Source organism: Notamacropus eugenii, chromosome 5 (assembly GCF_028372415.1).
Source record: "Notamacropus eugenii isolate mMacEug1 chromosome 5, mMacEug1.pri_v2, whole genome shotgun sequence".
In the NCBI taxonomy this organism is placed as follows: domain Eukaryota; kingdom Metazoa; phylum Chordata; class Mammalia; order Diprotodontia; family Macropodidae; genus Notamacropus; species Notamacropus eugenii.
The window spans coordinates 276,904,808-276,919,856 of record NC_092876.1 but is presented as its reverse complement, the minus strand read 5'-3'; the positions used below and the strand labels follow the sequence as shown (position 1 = coordinate 276,919,856).

At 40.8% G+C, this 15,049-nt stretch overlaps 1 protein-coding gene across 1 annotated transcript in view; it reads left to right on the top strand.

Annotated features, from left to right (window-relative positions):
• Positions 1–15,049, top strand: part of LOC140506119 (tubulin-specific chaperone cofactor E-like protein) — a 150,737-nt gene that overhangs the window by 83,011 nt on the left and 52,677 nt on the right. The window contains exons 15-17 of the mRNA XM_072612921.1: positions 4,992–5,404; positions 10,376–10,946; positions 13,806–14,398. Of these exons, the coding sequence (XP_072469022.1) occupies positions 4,992–5,404; positions 10,376–10,946; positions 13,806–14,398 (1,577 nt within the window). The remainder of the gene's footprint in view (positions 1–4,991; positions 5,405–10,375; positions 10,947–13,805; positions 14,399–15,049) is intronic.

The following is a 15,049-nucleotide window of genomic DNA, read 5'->3' as shown; positions in this document are numbered from 1 at the left end:
CTCTGGCTTTTATGCTTGTAAATGAGTTTCTAATAGTTTAGAGAGAGCTCCAAACTTCTGATGTTGGCCTAAAAGAAACGTATTGAGGTCTGTTCTCCAACTCGTTCAGCAAGGTTTAAAGCTAGCTTTGATTCTCTCCAAATTTCTGTTGCTCGAGTTGCCGCTTGAAGAATTCTGGCTGAGACCATTTCCTGGTCCTATGAGAGAAGGGTTCTCGGGTGGCACCCTTTATGGACTCTGTAAACAGCAAGGTGTTAAGAATAGCAAATATGTATTTTGGAGGCAGGCTAGAATTAAGCTAGATTGAAAAGAATTTAGTCCCAAAGCTCACCAACATTTCAAAGACTGCCTACTCCATCCTGTGTAGATATATCACCAGTCTCACCATCCGTGGATAGAGGGCACAAACCAATGGCAAGTCGTTCTTCTTTTTGTTGACTAAGTGATGTCAAACTTAAATAGAAATAGAGGCTACCAAAGTGCACATCAGCATCCCTGTAGGCCACCTATTGACTCAGAAAACCACATATCAACATTATCTGTGTTCTATTTTTATTTAACTAATTAAATATTTCCCAATGACATTTTAATCTGGTTCAGGGAGCTCTCAGGAGTGTTGCATATGTTCGAAACCTAGAGACTAGACTAAGTACCTGCTAAGTTGCAGTCATCCCTTCCTACTTTCTCCAAGAGTCACAGAAGCAATGGATAGAAAGTACAAAGGCCCAGTGTTAGACTTCTGATCTCTCGGCATTAAGACTGAAATGCTATAATGATGGAAACTAGGATCCTGCAGAGCAGTAGAGTTGAACAGACCCCATTAGTGTGCAGAGCCCCACCTCTGACTTCATTCCCCGACTCCTGAATTATGGATTTGAGTTTTATATACAGGACAAATTCAATATCCACATACAAATGGCTACACATTCTTTTGTGTCACTGGGTGTATATCAGCCTAATGGGATTGGGATTGGGTCTGGGTAATAACAAGGGGAATGCTGCTGCATAGAATCAGCTTATTATGTTATCATTTTACAAATCAAAATATCTGGAAAGCCTACCTTCAGTCCAGAACTCTGGACAAACAAAGAGAGTTTTCTCTCCTTTATTGGAAACTTGAAAAAATCATTGACTTGAAATTGTCATAAATTGAGCTGTTGATAATATATTCTGCATTGAACAAGGGCCAAAAATTGACAGGGGGCCAGTTTTGAGGTCGATCTTTTATGAGCCACTAGGGATTAGATAAAATCTCTTATTCCATTTTGAGGTCCCTACACTTGGAAGGTAGGAAACATAATTGCTAATTTGCATTTTTTTTCCTATAGGACAGGTATAGAAAGGAGTTACAGAGGTAATCTGGCCTGCTGAGTGTATATCTGCTCAGTCTATTCTCTTTTCACTACTTCAAAAAAAATTTTAAAGGCTTTTAGAACCTCAACAAACCTTACCTTGAAACTTGAAATTACTCTCCATGGAAAGCACTGCTACTTTGTAATGCTGACATTATTAAATTACATTTACCTGTAAGGCTGTAAGGCTGTAAGCCTTGTAAGCAGAGATTCTCTCATGTCAGAAGGACCCAGGTCTACCCTGGAATATCTCCTTACTCTCTTGGATCATAGACCCCATGCAGCAAGCTTAGAAAGATGGATGCCACAATGGGGAAATAAGAAGTACAAGTAATGGGGTATAGAAATCTATCTTGCCCTACAAGAAGAGAGAAGATGGGGCTAAGGAAAAGGAGGGATGTGATAGAAGGGAGGACAGATTGGGGAAAGGGTAATCAGAATGCATGCCATTTTGGGGTTGGCAGAGGGAAGAGATGAGAAAATTTGGATCTTAAAATTCTGTGGAAATGAATGCTGAAAACTAAAAATAAATAAATAAACACAGTAAAAAAAGAAAAGAAAAGAAAAAGAAAGATGGATGCCCAGGCCACCCCCCCACCCCCACCAACAGGGAATCAGCTGATTCTCTACTTGTAGGCACACTAGCCTGAAACTGCAGAATCAAATTGTATTAAGAGAGGGAATCCTAACAAAAATCCTTGATTAAGCTACACTTGGATCTAAAGGGCCATATAAATCCTCAGAGTCACTTACAATCCTAGCAGAGATAGCAGAAGTCTTTTCTGAGACTTCTTCCTAGAATCACAGAATTTGGGAATTTGCAGCTAATTCAACCTACACACAGAAAGAATTCTCATGATAACATAATTGATAACTGATTGTCCATCCTCTACTTAAAGACCCCCCAAAGAGGAGGAACTCACCACTTCTCTAGGGAGCCCTTTCTACCCCAGGCGCTCTAATTGTTAGGGAGTTATTATGAACGTGAAGCCTAAATGCGCCTCTTTGTCATTTTCACCCATTGGCTCCTCTTGGACCAAAACAAAGAAATCCACTGTCTCCTGCATATGCAGACCTTCATATACTTAAAGCTAGATATCACTCCCCTACCCCCACCTATGTAGTCTTCTCTTTTCCAGCAAAATGAGCCCAGTTCCTTCAACTAAATATCATGTGCGACGGACTCAAAATGGTTCTGTTTTCTCCTTTTGTCCTGACTCCATTTCTCTCTCTCCTTCACTACCCCTCTCTCTACTTCATTATCTCTCTCCTTCACTCTCCTTCTCTTGTTCTCTTCTCTCTCCTTCTCTTGTTCACGTCTCTCTCCCTCTCTCCTTCTCTCCTTTTCTCTCTCTCTCTCCTCTCTCTCTCTCTCTGTCTCTGTCTCTCTCTCTGTCCCCTTCACTCCTCTCCTCTGTTCCCTTCTTCTCCTTCACTTTTACTTTCCCCCTCTCTCTTTTTCTTCATGGTTCCATAGCATACAGCTCAATCATTTTTTAGGAAATACCCTGTGATCCTTCTGTCCTTCAGTGCCTTCTTGCTAGTGCAAGATGAAGGCAACAAAACAAACCCCCAATTTTTCCCCTTTTTTTCTGATTCCTTCTGACCTCAACTCTCTCACCACTTCTCACCTCCCTTTTATTCTGTCTCTCCCTTGTTACCCATCACTCTGTGTGTGTGTGTGTGTGTGTGTATAAATATATGTAGACATTTTATTTTTTCCAAATAGAAAAGTAAGAGCACAAGGAAAAATGTTCTAGGACTGACTCAATACCTATTACCCTTATCTTTAAAATGCTATCATCTCTATTGCAGTAACCCAGGTAACAGCCAATGAGAGCATGTATCAGGGTGGATAGGGAAAGAAGGAGAAATAGAAAAGCAGCACTGAGGAAGAGGCAGCATATTGTAGTGGAAAGAACACTCTATCTGTATCCAGAGGCCCTGGGTTCAAGTCTCCACTCTGGCCCTTACTACCTTCATGACTTCAGGCAAGTCATTTCCATTGTCTCCTCTATAAAAGGAGTAGGTGGGTTTGACATTCCCTACAAGCTCTTCCAGCTCTACACCTGATGATCCTCCGATTTCATTTTATCCTCTAAACATCACTTGTTCTCTGAGTGATAGGAAAGGGCAAATCTAATATTATTACCTTTTTTATAGATAAGGGAAAGTGAGGTCTGGGGCATTCTCAGGCCTTTCTCATGGCAGAGGTAGGAGCTCACCTAGGATTCTTGAGTTCCAGCCATTATTTTAAGCACTGGGTCATAGTTCCTCCAGATATCCTTCCATTAAATGAGGTCACTTACAGCTATTGGCCATTGTATTTCAAAGGCTTTGGAGGTTGTTTAGGAGGAAATTTTGTTTATAAACTGAACTTGTACCAAAATAAGAAGATCAGATATTGGAAAGAAATAGTGCATCCCTCATGATACCTACATTACTGTTTTGCAGAAACCCCTAATTTCTCCTGTTTTTCTTTGGGCTTTTTACTCAGGGGGGTAAAGAGAGAGTGAGTACTAGCCTTGGGGGCTAACTCTTGGCCTTTGTAAAACTATTTCATAAGAAACTAATACAGTCCTTGGGGGTTCCACAAAAAGAAGGGAGTCCTAGGATACAAAAAGAAAATAGTACTTGTAGCATTAATCTCATGGCAAATGGAGAAGCTTTACAACATTTTGATTGAGGGCCCAAGGGGTTCTTAACCTCTTTCTGAGTCTTGGAGCCCTTAGACAGACTAATAAAGCCTATAGGCCCCTTCTCAGAAGAATATTTTTTCTCAGTTTCTCTTCTATTTTCTTTTTTTAATAGTATTTAATTTTTTCCAATTATATGTAAAGAAAATCTTCAATATTCACTTTTATAAGATTTTGAGTTCCAAACTTTTTTCTCCCTCCTCCCCTCCCCCTTCGCCAAGATGGCAAACAATTTGATATAGGCTATACATGTACAATAATATTAAATATATTTCCATATTAATCATGTTGTAAAAGAAGAATCAAAACAAAAGGGAAAAAACAGGAGGAAGGAAAAGCAACATCAACAAAAAAGATGAAAATAGTCTGCTTTGATCTGCATTCAGATACCATAGTTCTTTCTCTGGATGTGGATAGCATTTTCCATCATGAGTTTTTTGGAATTGTCTTAGAATATCATATTGAGAAGAGCCAAGTCTACCAAATCTGACCATTGCACAATGTTGCTGTTACTACATAAAATGTTCTCCTGGTACTGCTCACTTCACTCAGCCTCAATTTATGTAAATCTCTCCAGGTTTTTTCAGAAGAATATTTTAAATGCATAAAATAAACTATATAAGATTACAAAGGAGATCAGTTATTGAAATAAAGATTTCATATTTTTCATCCAAATCTATAGACCCCTTGAAATCTATTCATGGACAACTTGAGTCCCTAGTGCCCCAAGTTAAGAGCCCATGACCTAGAGAATAAACTCATGACAACAGCTCTTAAATCTCCTTCCGACTTTCTGTGTTACCTTGAGTAGGTCACTTTGTCTGTCTATATTTTGTCTTTCCCTTGCTCATCAAATAGAGACAATGATACTTCCAATGACTGCTTCTTGACAGATGAAGACAAGATAGGTTTTGGCTCATGAGGGGTGATTTTGTTTTTCTAGGGCAGTTCCTTCGACGAGGAGAGGTATTCTGGGATGATGTGAACTGTACCATCAAGTGCCGCTGCCTGGACTTTAATAATGAGATTTTCTGCCAGGATGCCTCCTGTAGCCCGTATGAGGTGTGTGAACCCAAGGGTAAATTCTTCCACTGTAATCCACTGGAGAGTAGCACTTGTGTAGTGTTTGGGGAGCCTCACTACCATACCTTCGATGGCTTCCTCTTCCACTTTCAAGGATCCTGTGCTTATTTGCTGGCTCGACAATGCTTGCATGTGTCCAGCCTCCCCTTTTTCAGTGTGGAGGCCAAGAATGAACACCGAGGGGGCTCGGCTGTCTCATGGGTGAAGGAGCTATCTGTGGAGGTTTATGGCCACAAAATTCTCATCCCCAAAGGAAGCTATGGACGAGTCAAGGTAAGATTTCTCTTTTATAGATAACTGTAGAGTTAAAGAATCTTAGGAGTAGAAGTTATTTCCACAAGCTATCTAGTATAGTCTCTCACCTTTAAGGAAGATAGAATCTAAACCAGGCTAAAAGACTGTCTAGTCCAGTCAGGCATATGGAGGGATGTATGTTTGTAATTGCTTGTTGTTGTATTTTTTTATTTTAAAAAATTTAATTAAGCATTTATTTTCCCCCAATCCAAACTAATTTAAAGGGGAAAAAAATCTACGTAGCCTAGTAAAACAAATTCTTCATTATCCATGTCCAAATGTCATTATGCAAATCTCATTCTATATCTTGAATCCATCACCTCCCTTTTAGGAAGTAGATAGCATGCTTCATTATCAGTCCTCTGGAAACATGGTGGTTCATTATATTGATTAGTTCTTAAGTATTTCAAGATTGTTTGTCTTTACTATGTTGTTGTTATTATATAAATTATTCTATTGACTTCATTCTACATGATTTTATACAAGTCTCTCCAGGTTTCCCTTCAGTTATTCCTTAGAGCACAATAGTATCCCATCACATTCATAGAATTTGTTTGGCCATTCCCCAGTTGATGGGCACCTCTTTGTCTCCCTCTTTCAGTTTACAATTCTTTGCCACTATAAAAAGAGTAGCTAAAATATTTTGGTACATATGGGTCCTTTTTCCTCTTTGATACCTTTAGGATATGGATCTAGCAGAAGTATTGCTGAGTCAAAGAGTGTATACAGTTTAGTAACTTTCTGGGCATACACGTAGACTATGAAAATTATCAGGCTATGAATATAATATTGACCCATAAAGTTTATTTTGGTCCTCTCTATCCACCCTATCTTCTACCTCCTCACCACTCCCCATTTCCTTAGCATTAACAACAAATCCTCCTTTCATTAGACTGAGGACACATTTCTCCATGTCATGCAGAGTCCCATCATAGACATAGATTCCTGAAAAAATAAAAGCAGAGAAACAAAAAGAAAGGAGAGAGAAGAGAAAGAAAGGAGAGAGGGGCAGAGATAGAAATGGGGAGGGGGAAGGAGAGGGAGAGAATTGAAAGGAAAGGCTAAAGAAGTTAAATTTTCTTACACCTATTCATTGGTTTCCGGGCATGTGGGTGTATGTAGCAGTCAGTAACATCACAAAGTACAAATTGTAAATTGGATCCTATCTCCTTCCTGTATAGTTCAGCTTCAAAGAAACCTCCTTGAACTGAATACCTCCTGCTCTTGTACTGAAAACTACTGTCTCATTCTAAGGAAAACCTTCAAAATGATTCATAATTCATGTTTCTCAAGATGCAGCCTTGGAAGCCTGAAGGGCTATGGTAACCTCTTTACTAAGGCTGGCAATAGCCTTTTGAAACTCATGTCTAAACATTCCTGAATTGAAATTCCCCACAAGGGCCTATAAAGAATGAGAAAATCTGAATTCAGGAGGGCCTGCTTAGCATATGCAAATCATCCCAGTCACTATCCAGTCTCATTTTGAGTCAGGGCACCACCAAAGGAAAGAAGGCTAAGAGCCATTGATAATTAGTGAATTCACAGGGGTACCAATTTTCATAATGTTAATGCAGACCTTGTCACAACCAGGTATTTATTCCGGCAATAATAACAGAGGCTGTGAAAGGTTGATTGCCTGAACTCAGCTCAAACATTAATCCCCAAGCACAGAGGTCGTTATGGTGATTACAAACCCAAAATGAAGCCAGAGGGAGGGTTTCCCTCTTCTCAGTTGTTGGACTGTTTTTCCTTTAACACTCATTGTCGTTTTAATTGATATAAACTGTCCAATCACAGGGAGGGCTGGGGATCAAAGAATCCCCGATTTCTTCAGCTCCTTGACTCATTGTGCCTAGGTAGCTTCTTAATTTCAAAATCAGGGAAGGGAGGCACTGTTCCAATGAATATGCTGATACAACCATCCATCACTCTTACTCTTGCTACTAGGGACATCTGCCCAATCAAAGCCAAGAATTAAGGTACAGAAGTTCTGAGGTTTTCTTCCTTTTGGAGTTTACAGAACCCTTTTTTAGTACTGCACTTATCTCATCCTTGCAGATAGATACAAAACTCTCAAGCCAGAAAAAGATTCACCCGCCTTTCCAATACTTACCAGTGTGTTGAGAGGGTGATGCATTTCCTAGTTGCAGTCTGGAGAAGGAAGCAGAGTTCTTCAAGTTCTATTTTTGATTTTTATGAACATTCTTTTTCTCATAGTCTGGTGGGATTTTTTTCTTGGCAGGATTGGGGGGTGGGAGTGGTGGTGGGCAAGGGGCAAGAAACGGAGAATGTTGCAGCCTCATTTTTTTCAGGCCCAGTGTCTATGCTAATTTTGCATGGCTCTGATCCAGTATAGGCCATAAGGGGCAAATTCACAATCTTCCACAGAGACTCTGATATGTGGATATGAATGTAAATGTTTTGGAAAGAGAAGTTTATAGGCATCCATCCACAGTCTAACAATGGTCCCCTTTTTTTTCTTTCTGCAAATGGTTTCCCCTGTCTCTAAGTGCACCTGTTTTCTCTGCTGGGGAGAATGACAGGCACATAGACTCCCCACCTAGGGTGAAACAGGGCCACTACAATGCAGCAGGTGATTGAACTGGGAGGCAGGAAAGAGATGGATATTCTTCGCAGGCAAGTGACTCCCAGAGATACTTTCTGCTGCTAGACTTGGAACAGCTGTGGTGATTTGCTTTCCTGAAAGCTGGTTCAGTTTTAGCTGCCATGCCTCCAGTCAAGGGGTTGGAGATAGGCTGAGGATTAGAAAGTCTGGTTTCTTTGTCTTCGTATATATACATGTACATATATATATATATAATTCTCCACTGTACCTATTCTTATATAAATAAATACTACTGAATTAGTCATGTTAAAGTGGGGCAGGGGGCAGAGAAAACCCAAATAACTGAAATTGATAGACATTCCAAACCTCATTTTAGCCCAATGATTCAATCCTCCCCCACCAAACCCTTTGCCAGAGCTATAGAAAACAGAAAGTCACAGGTGGAAACCCAGGCTGTTTTGAGGAGGTTTGTTTCTCCTCCTCTTTGCCTCTGCATAGCCCTTGGACAGAGCTAATGTATAAAGTTGTAACCAGGAAGAAAAACAGAGGCCCAGATCATCCACAAAGTGGATTTTCAACACTTGAATTATCAGGAATGGATTATATTAATAAAAGGCTAAGAAAGGATGTTGCAGGAAAAATCTGGTGAATTGAGAGTTCTTGGTGGGGAGGGTGCTCCTTACTATCTATTTAAATATCTACTTGTCTGTATGTAGAGCAATTATTTTCTTCAGTATATCTACTTATTCATACACAAACCCTGCCCTACCCACTGTTCCTTTAAATAAAGGTACTACTGTTTAAGGAAGGTGGTAAGGTTTACTTGGTATTCTTGGCATTTGGAGGAAGAGCTGGGTTTTTGTTAAACCTTAAAAGGTTGATGTTCACCATAATATGTGTTTACTTCTTAGGACCTGTGCTTTTGCCTGAGATAAGTTGCCTCCTTTCCCCTCCCCGTGCAAGTCCCCAGGCAATCCTTGTTTCCTTCTTCACCTCTTTGACGGTAGCAATGAGGGCAAATGCACCAACTCCTTGCCTTTTTTTTTCTCTCTCTAACTTTCTGTCATATGCCCCTTCTTTCTGCTATCTGTTCCCTGCACACCTCTGTGAAGGCACACATCTGCCCAGAGGTCATTAGTAAGAAAACACCTGGATTCTAGCAATGGGAGGGCAGATCAGGTGGGGGCAGGTGAGGATGGGGATCAGATCTGTGCTTTAGGAAAATTACTTGGATAGCTGAGTGAGGAGAAACTAGAGATGCAGAAATCAGTTAGAAGAATATTGCCATAGTCTAGGCAAGAGGGCCTGAACAAGGGAGAATGGAGAAAAGAGCATATATGCGAGAGAAGTTGTAAGGGCAGACAAATATGCAGTGAATACCTTCTCAATCCACTCAGAATACACGCTTGTCATATGCCACTGACTTCAAGAAACTTCCTGCCTATTTGGGGAGCTTAGGCTGAGAACTAAGAAAAAATTAAAGGCCAGCATAAAACAGTATGCAATTAAGTGTTAAATTAAACTGGAAGTGATGGAAGAGACTGGAAGTGTTAGAAGAGATTGGGAGAGAAAGGGAGTAGAGGGAGAGAGAAGAGAGAAGAAAAAAGGGAGAGAGAAGAAAGAAGAGAGGGGGAAAGGGAAAAAAGAATGAGAGAAAGAGAGAAAAGAGGGAGAATGAAGGAGAGGGAGGAAGAAGAGAAAGAAGGGGAAGAGGGAAAGAGAGAAGGATAGAGAAATTAATAAGGACTGAAGTAGTCAGGGAGGATGGTTTGCTAGAGAAGGGTGAAATTTAAAGAACTCACTTCACTTCATCTATAATAGTTGTTACAACTAGATGGTCTCTAAGGTCCATCTTAAGACTCTGTTCTAAGCTGGCTTGGAAAGGGTCAGTGAAGGCAAAAGAATAAATTCTAGGTGAAAAGAAAAACGTGAGGGAATATTTTGGAAAAAACCCCAAGGTTTGACCCAGGTACTCCAAAGCAAACCAGGGCTGTCCTCTAGACGGGGATGAATCCTTAGACCTGCATCATTCTAATCATGTAATGCCAAGGCTGTGCCAGAACAAAAGTAAAGCACCAGAGTTTGAAACTTGGAATATTTTTGGTGGATATCAGTCGCAAATTAGGTTTCCTTTTTCTCTGTAGTGAATAGGACATTGGACTTGGAATCAGAAGGACCTGGATTCACAGGCTACCTCAGATGCTTGCTAGCTATACAATACTGGGCAAGTCATTTAATGTCTCTGTGCCTCGGTTTCCCCATCTGTAAAATGAGAGAATTAGACTTGATGGCTCAAAGGTTCCTTCTAGATTCTATGCCTTCTGTTTGCAACATGTTCACTGGCTACTGTTGACCTGCCTCTAACTGTTACTGTCCTTTGGCAGGTTAATGACCTGGTGACATCTTTGCCTGTCAGCATAGACTTGGGGGCTGTGAAAATCTACCAGAGTGGCATGTCAACTGCTGTTGAAACTGATTTTGGGCTCTTAGTGACGTTTGATGGCCAGCACTATGCCTCCATTTCCGTCCCAGGCTCCTACATAAACTCTACCTGTGGACTCTGTGGAAACTACAACAAAAATCCACTGGATGACTTCCTCCGCCCAGATGGGAAGCCAGCCACATCGGTTCTGGATCTGGGAGAAAGCTGGCGAGTATACCACCCTGACTGGAAATGCACTTCTGGCTGTGTAGACAACTGTACCCAGTGTGATGCGGTCACAGAAGCCCTCTACTTTGGTACTGACTACTGCGGTTTTCTCAATAAGTCAGACGGTCCCCTCTGGGAGTGTGGGGCAATTGTGGACCCCACAGTCTTCATCCACAGCTGTGTCTATGACCTGTGCAGTGTCCAGGATAATGGCACACTCCTCTGCCAAGCTATCCAGGCCTATGCCCTCGTGTGCCAAGCCCTTGGCATTCCAATAGGGGACTGGAGAATTCAGACTGGTTGTGGTAAGCTGGCATCCCTATCCAAGTGAAAGAATCCCCTTGTATGGGTGAGGAGGTGCAGGGATAGAGTTTCAGGGACCTTCAAGAACATTTTTGTTGAGGACAAATTGCCCAGGAGTGAAGCTGGGGTTGAAGTATTCCACATAATAGAGGCCAGACTGTAAGTGGATCCTTCAATCTTTCCCCCTCCCTAGCCTCATAGCCTGAGAACAAGGGAATGCTTGATGAAATTAAGGAGCTTGAAACATAGAGTAAAGGGAAAGAGCTGCACAGGCTACAGCAAACATTGAGTTCAGGGACCACAGCGGTCATGGAGCTTGAATAACAAGGTGGAGTTTTCAGAGAGGAGATAGCTAACTCCCCCGACTGATGGGTGTGTGACTCTAATATGAATGCACATTTGCGAATGGGAGCTAATGTTCCAGTGCAAATCGGAGGTGTTGATTCCATCACCTTATTTTTCCTGCTACACAGCCAACATTTAGAAAGTTTTTATTTACATTTATTTATTATTTATGTATAATTATATTATAGAATATAGAATATATATTATTATTATTATACATGTTAAAGAGCATTACATCTTGGCTAGTGCTAGAGAGGACAGAATATCGGATCAGCTGATTGGGAAGGATAAATGAGGAATTTATCAGTACTTTGTTCTGAATCAATATTTTGGAATGTGACTTCCCCATTTATTTACTGAAATAGTGCTTAGTCAACAAAATCCTCAAATAACACGAGAAAACCTAGATTCTTCCCAGATCGCCTGTAGGCAATAGATATAGATAGATAAAGCATCTGTTAAGTGCTTACTATGTGTGGAGGCCTAGTTCCAGGCAAGATAAGGCAAAAGGTCACCCAAGACCATGATTCTAAGGGATTTAGCATTTTGACTTCCTAACATATTAAATCACGAGAAATATCAGTTCTTCTCCTTTTGCTCTGCCCAGTAATTGCCTAGTCTTTGCTAAAGCTATGCACGATGTCAACAAAAGGCTCTGTCAAAACATTTCCCTTCTCCAGGCTTTGCTTTTCTCCACTAAGCAATAATTACTATTAACCAGGCGTGTTATAATATTAAAAGTCATTTTGAGATCTCTTAGCAGAAGTATCCAGATGAATGGCAAGCTTTGAGATTTTTCTTCCTTGTATTATTTTGGGTTCTGGTTTCTAAAAGAGTCTCATTCTTTGAGACTCAGATTTGTGTTAGCTCCTAGAATATCAGTCAAACCAACAAGGGACAATTTGTTTTTCCAGCCCTATTGCTGGATAGTTTTGATTCTATCTTATACATTTCCCAGGACATCAAAGAATTTAGAGGGGAAGGCTTGTTGGTTTGACCTAAACTGAAATCAAACTTCTCTTCTTTTGTCTCACCCCACCCCCAAATGAGTGAAGTTGTGATCAAGTTTCTAATCAAAATTTCCGTCCAGCATTTCTCCAATTTGACAAGTTCAACAAATTTTTATGAAGCATCTATTTTGGGTAAAGTAGTGTGCTGGTCTCTTTGGATACAAAGGCAAAAACAAAAAGAGTTCCTGATCTCAAGGAGTTTATGTTCTCCTGGGAGATACTACATGGATACAGAAAAAAAACGCAAATGCAAAGAATGTACATAACCATGCAAAGAAATTTCAAGAGAGACATTGTGTTAGCAATTAGGAGAGTTTAAAAAAAAAAGTGTGGGAGTGGTATCTAGGCACTGCTTTGAAGGAAACTAGAGGTTCACAAGGCAGGGGTAAGGGAAAGAGTTCATCTGAGGCATGGGAGACAGACCACTTGTACATGGAAGGAAAAAATGGATTGTCATATATGGGCAACAGTGCACAGACCAATTTGACTGAGAGTGTTTAAAGGTGAATAAGGTCCTTGCCTCTCCCTGCTTCTCACTTTTTACTTTTCCTGATCCTCAATTAACCTATTCTCTACATAGGAAGCTTTAGAGTTTATCTCTGATATAATCTAGGCCTTCAAAGGATTCTGTTTATGAGATCCTACCAAGAATACCTGAAATGTACAGTTGGAGATAGACAAAAATCAAAATCACAGATTCCTAAGTCTTCAAAGGCTCCAAAGATAATACCTCACCCTCAGGTAGGATGAGCACCCAAACTATCCAAGGTAGAAAGGAATCTTTTCTACTTTTAATATCTCTAATAAAGTAGAGTCTTATCTTCCTTGGCTACCCATTTTAGTGTATAAGAATGTCACTATTATGAATTTCTTTCTTACATCTGACCTGAAGTTCCGCTTCTGTAATTTAAATCTTCTTCCATCCTGGATAATGAATCCAGTTCAATTCAATGAACATTTGTTAAATGCCTTTTACCAGGTACTGTTCTAGGCACTGAGGATAGAAGGGGGGAGGGCATGAAATGGTCCCTTTCTTTAAGGAGATTACAGTGTACTAGGTGAATTAATTTCCATTCAGACTTTGATTATAAGTCTTGGACATTGTGGATAATCACACTGACTCTTACCAGGGTTAATTTTAGACCTGGGCTCACCGTAACAGTTGTTCACCAAGTAGTAAATTGACTTATACAGTTAGTTCTGGTCAGGTAAATGAACCTCTTTTGTGGAGGTGATCAGAGTTGTTCACAATCTAATCATTTGTTTAGCATGTGGTCTATAAACACTTGAACTATCAACTGTTTACAACAATCGATACCTATTGATATGGCCCCTGGTTTGTTTTCCTTAGACGAGTAGCATTTGCATTCTTTTCCCCTCATAGCACCTAAATATTCTGTAATAGACAGGATTTTCCTCCAGGTCTAATTCTCTACTCAAATCCTGGCTTTGGAACTGGGTTGTGTTCACTTGTTAACCTGGTGTCTTCCTTCTTTCCCCTATCAGTGTCGACAATCCAATGCCCCAGCTTCAGTCATTACTCTGTGTGTACGAGTAGTTGTCCAGACACATGCTCTGACCTGACCGCCTCCCTTTCCTGTCTCACACCTTGCACGGAGGGCTGTGAATGTAATGAAGGCTTCGTCCTCAGCACAAGCCAGTGCGTCCCACTGCACAAGTGCGGCTGTGACTTTGATGGCCACTACTATACCATGGGGGAGTTCTTCTGGGCCACCGCCAACTGCACAGTGCAGTGTTTGTGTGAAGAGGGCGGAGACGTCTATTGCTTTAATAAGACCTGCCGTGAGGGGGAGGTCTGCTCTGTGGAGGATGGCTACCAGGGCTGCTTCCCCAAGAGGGAGACTGTGTGCCTTGTGAGTCAAAACCAGGTGCTACACACCTTTGATGGGGTTGCATATGCCTTCCCCATGGAGTTCTCCTATACCCTCCTGAAGACGTGCCCCGAGAGACCTGATTACTTGGAAATTGACATCAATAAGAAGAAGCCAGATGCAGGACCAACCTGGTTAAGGGGCATTCGGATACAGGTAGCTGACCAGGAGGTCAAGATTGGAGGGATTGGTGCATCTGAAATCAGGGTAAGACTTACTTCCAAGACAGAGCTTAAATAGGCTTACTGTGGTTCCACCCAGAATAGAAGGGTTTGCCAGTTTCTGAAGGTCATTGAATTGACATCAGTCCAAGGGGCACAGAGTGGGGTTTAGAGTGAGAGAATCTGGCTCTTCTACTTGAATCTTGGCTTTTCTACTTACTAGTGGTGTGACCTTAGATAAATCATAGAACTTCCCTGATTCTCAGTTTCCCCATCTGAAGAAAGGAGACAGTGATATTTGCCCTATGATCTCCACAGAGTTGCTGTGAGAATCATTCAAAGGACATAATGTTGCTAGTGCTTTGTAAACAGCAAAGCACTGTTTAAATGAAAGATATTGTATTACATTATGTTGCATTATATAATATTATGTTATGTTATATTCTATTATATCCTACTATATTATTATTTAATGACTTCCTGCCTCTGACCATGACTGCCTACAAATGAGGGGGCTCTGGGAAAAAAAAATGCCCTTCCCCACTTCTGCCTCTAGTAGAACACTATAAGACTGAACTTTCTTAAATGAAGCAGATGGAGGTTGGGCCAATAGTAGACACAAATGGAGAAGGTAACTGACTATGGCAAGTGATATGATGGCCACCAAAAGATTTTGCCTGCCTAAAAATATCTTTTC